Consider the following 2,514-nt stretch of genomic DNA (forward strand, 5'->3'; position numbering starts at 1 on the left):
ACTCCGTGTATTGTAGACGACGCCTGAGAGAAAGTGAAATAATTAAATATTTATCTTCCATGGTAAAATATTGGTATCATTAACTACTAAGTATAAGCATATATAAAAAATATTATCTCGGCTTAGGACGCTCGTACGGAATACAAGAGATCCGGGTTCAAATCCCGGCCGAGGTAATATTTTTCGCAATAAATTTATTTAAGGTTTCCAGCACATTGTCAATTTAATTTAACTTGTGATATTATTGCAGTAGTTTAATTGCGTTAGATAAAGTCCAGAAAAATTTCGGCGCGCAGTTTGAATAACTACAAAAATATGATATATATGCATATACATATATAGGATATAGATAATTCACTGGGAATTATTTAGGCAAAAAGATCTAGCTTTGACTGTCACAGGCCCAAATATGCTTATACTTAGTGTTAAATTTCCTGTCGGTCCGAATAAAATCTTATTACAACCATTAACGTTCACCCCGTATACACACACACATATATATATATATACATAAGATGAAAAGAAGCTTACATCAGCTTTCGATATAGTTTGTCCAAGTAATTTGTATCCACTGACAGCATAATATACCGATGGTACATCGTCTGATTGAAATCCCGTTTCAAGGATATTTTTTAAACGTGCTCTGTCAGCTACAGACAAATAAGAATTTGTTGATTGTGTGACTTCTGAGAATGCACAATTTGAACATAATGCTACCAATATCAATGGTAGCACAGCAACTAAAAAATAGATAGTTATGTTTTTAGAAACAAAATTTATAAATGTTTAAAAACATGTATAGACATTTTTCGCAAGATAGTGTCTCAAGCACAAAAATGACTGTAACTGATGTAAGTCATGGAACATAAATCAGAGTTGTAGGTTGATCAAAACATTGAGTGTGTTCAACAGATTCAACTGAGCTGCACGTTCAGAATTAACATCTAGGTGCACCCAGATGTTATTTTATCCTTGTTTAAAATTCATAAACAAGGATAAAACAATATCTGGATGTATTCAAATGACGATTCTGAACGCAGTTTTGTTACGCAACTGTTTTACGATTGTCTGCTAAAATAGGGTACAATCATTCTTTTAGATTTAAAAGTATAATCCAATCAGCGGGAAGAAAACATCCAACAGTTACAAAATTAATGTTTTGCTGAATGTAGTCATTGAGTGTTGATCTACAATTACGACTCACGTTACAATTCTGTAACTTTCAACTGTCGATATTGTTATGTGTCGTTGCACAGTTTTCTTATCATATGAAATATTTGCGTAACAATATATTTATCCTTGTTATTCACCGAATGTTAAACAAGGATAAATGATGCAGCCACTATAACGATATCGACACCGTTGTTAAGAGTTACAGAATAGGACAGTTAGTTACTGCCATTCTTGTGCCAAGGCCCTAAAAGATAATCAGCAAGTTACAATTACTTCGAATGCGGTAAAGTTAACCAGCAACCAACTCTACTTAAAGCCTGTTCTACAACAGTCATAAGCGATGGTTGTGATTGTAGTTGTAAGAATTGACCAATCACAGTCAAATATTCTCCTCACATTTGACTTGATTGGTCAATACTTACAACTATAACCATTTACAACTACGCTTATGACTATTGTAGAATAGGCTTGAGACTACAGACTTTACGAAATCGTAAAACCTATGTAATACATAAACAGCTATTTTGATTCTGTTTATTTTTGATTTATCTAATTTACATCACTAAACATGTTCGATCAGATATACTCATAAATCTGTGTGCATGCGTGTCCAATAAAACATATTCTAAAATATATATTTTCTAAAAACTCTCGAATGTTTTTATCATATCTAGCAAAAAGCGATCAAACATGACATCGAGTAAAGATAATCATTGTCGGAATTGTTCTGAACGATTCAAAAAGCACATAATTTACTGCAACATATGTCATTGAAACGAATTCGTACATAATAAATTGTTTTAACTGTAAAAACGATCCGACATACATACACATTCATACGCGATTCGAAAAACCAATCGTATTGTGTTAAAGTACAAATTTCAAACTCTTTTTTGTAACAATTACAGAGTAATTTCGACCACCGTTAAAAGCAGATAAAGAACGAACACTAAAAGTCATATAAAGACATTCTGGCGCAATACTTACAGAGAACCATCATGAATTATACACGTTACTCGTCAAACTGATCCAGCCGCCACGTTGGACTTTCAAACAAAATGGCCTTCTCTCGAGCTCCCAATTCCCATACCATGAGACGAGACTACAAGGTAACGAGACGCAGCCAAGAGTCAAGCTGGAAACACAATAGACACAATAGACACAATAATATCTCGTCGGTGGCACAGGCAACAGGGAATAACGAGCCGTCCAATCAGAGCTCTGGGATATAATATCGAACTTATCTTTGACTATATACCTCTGGACTGCTAGTTACCCCCACTTTTCCTACCTTTTCCATAAGATAGAAAGAGAGGACCGTGTATCCAAGATCTCAGAGCC

General features: G+C 34.2%; 1 protein-coding gene across 1 annotated transcript in view; it reads right to left on the bottom strand.

The window, feature by feature from the left end:
- Window positions 1-2,250, bottom strand: part of OstDelta (oligosaccharide transferase delta subunit) — an 11,340-nt gene extending 9,090 nt beyond the window's left edge. The window contains exons 1-2 of the mRNA XM_018513908.1: window positions 2,161-2,250; window positions 532-740 (exon numbers count right to left, since the gene is read on the bottom strand). Of these exons, the coding sequence (XP_018369410.1) occupies window positions 532-740; window positions 2,161-2,173 (222 nt within the window). The 5' untranslated portion in view covers window positions 2,174-2,250. The remainder of the gene's footprint in view (window positions 1-531; window positions 741-2,160) is intronic.
- Between the last annotated feature and the right edge of the window lie 264 nt (window positions 2,251-2,514).

Source organism: Trachymyrmex cornetzi, unplaced genomic scaffold (genome assembly GCF_001594075.2).
Source record: "Trachymyrmex cornetzi isolate Tcor2-1 unplaced genomic scaffold, Tcor1.1 scaffold482, whole genome shotgun sequence".
Classification (NCBI taxonomy): Eukaryota; Metazoa; Arthropoda; class Insecta; order Hymenoptera; family Formicidae; genus Trachymyrmex; species Trachymyrmex cornetzi.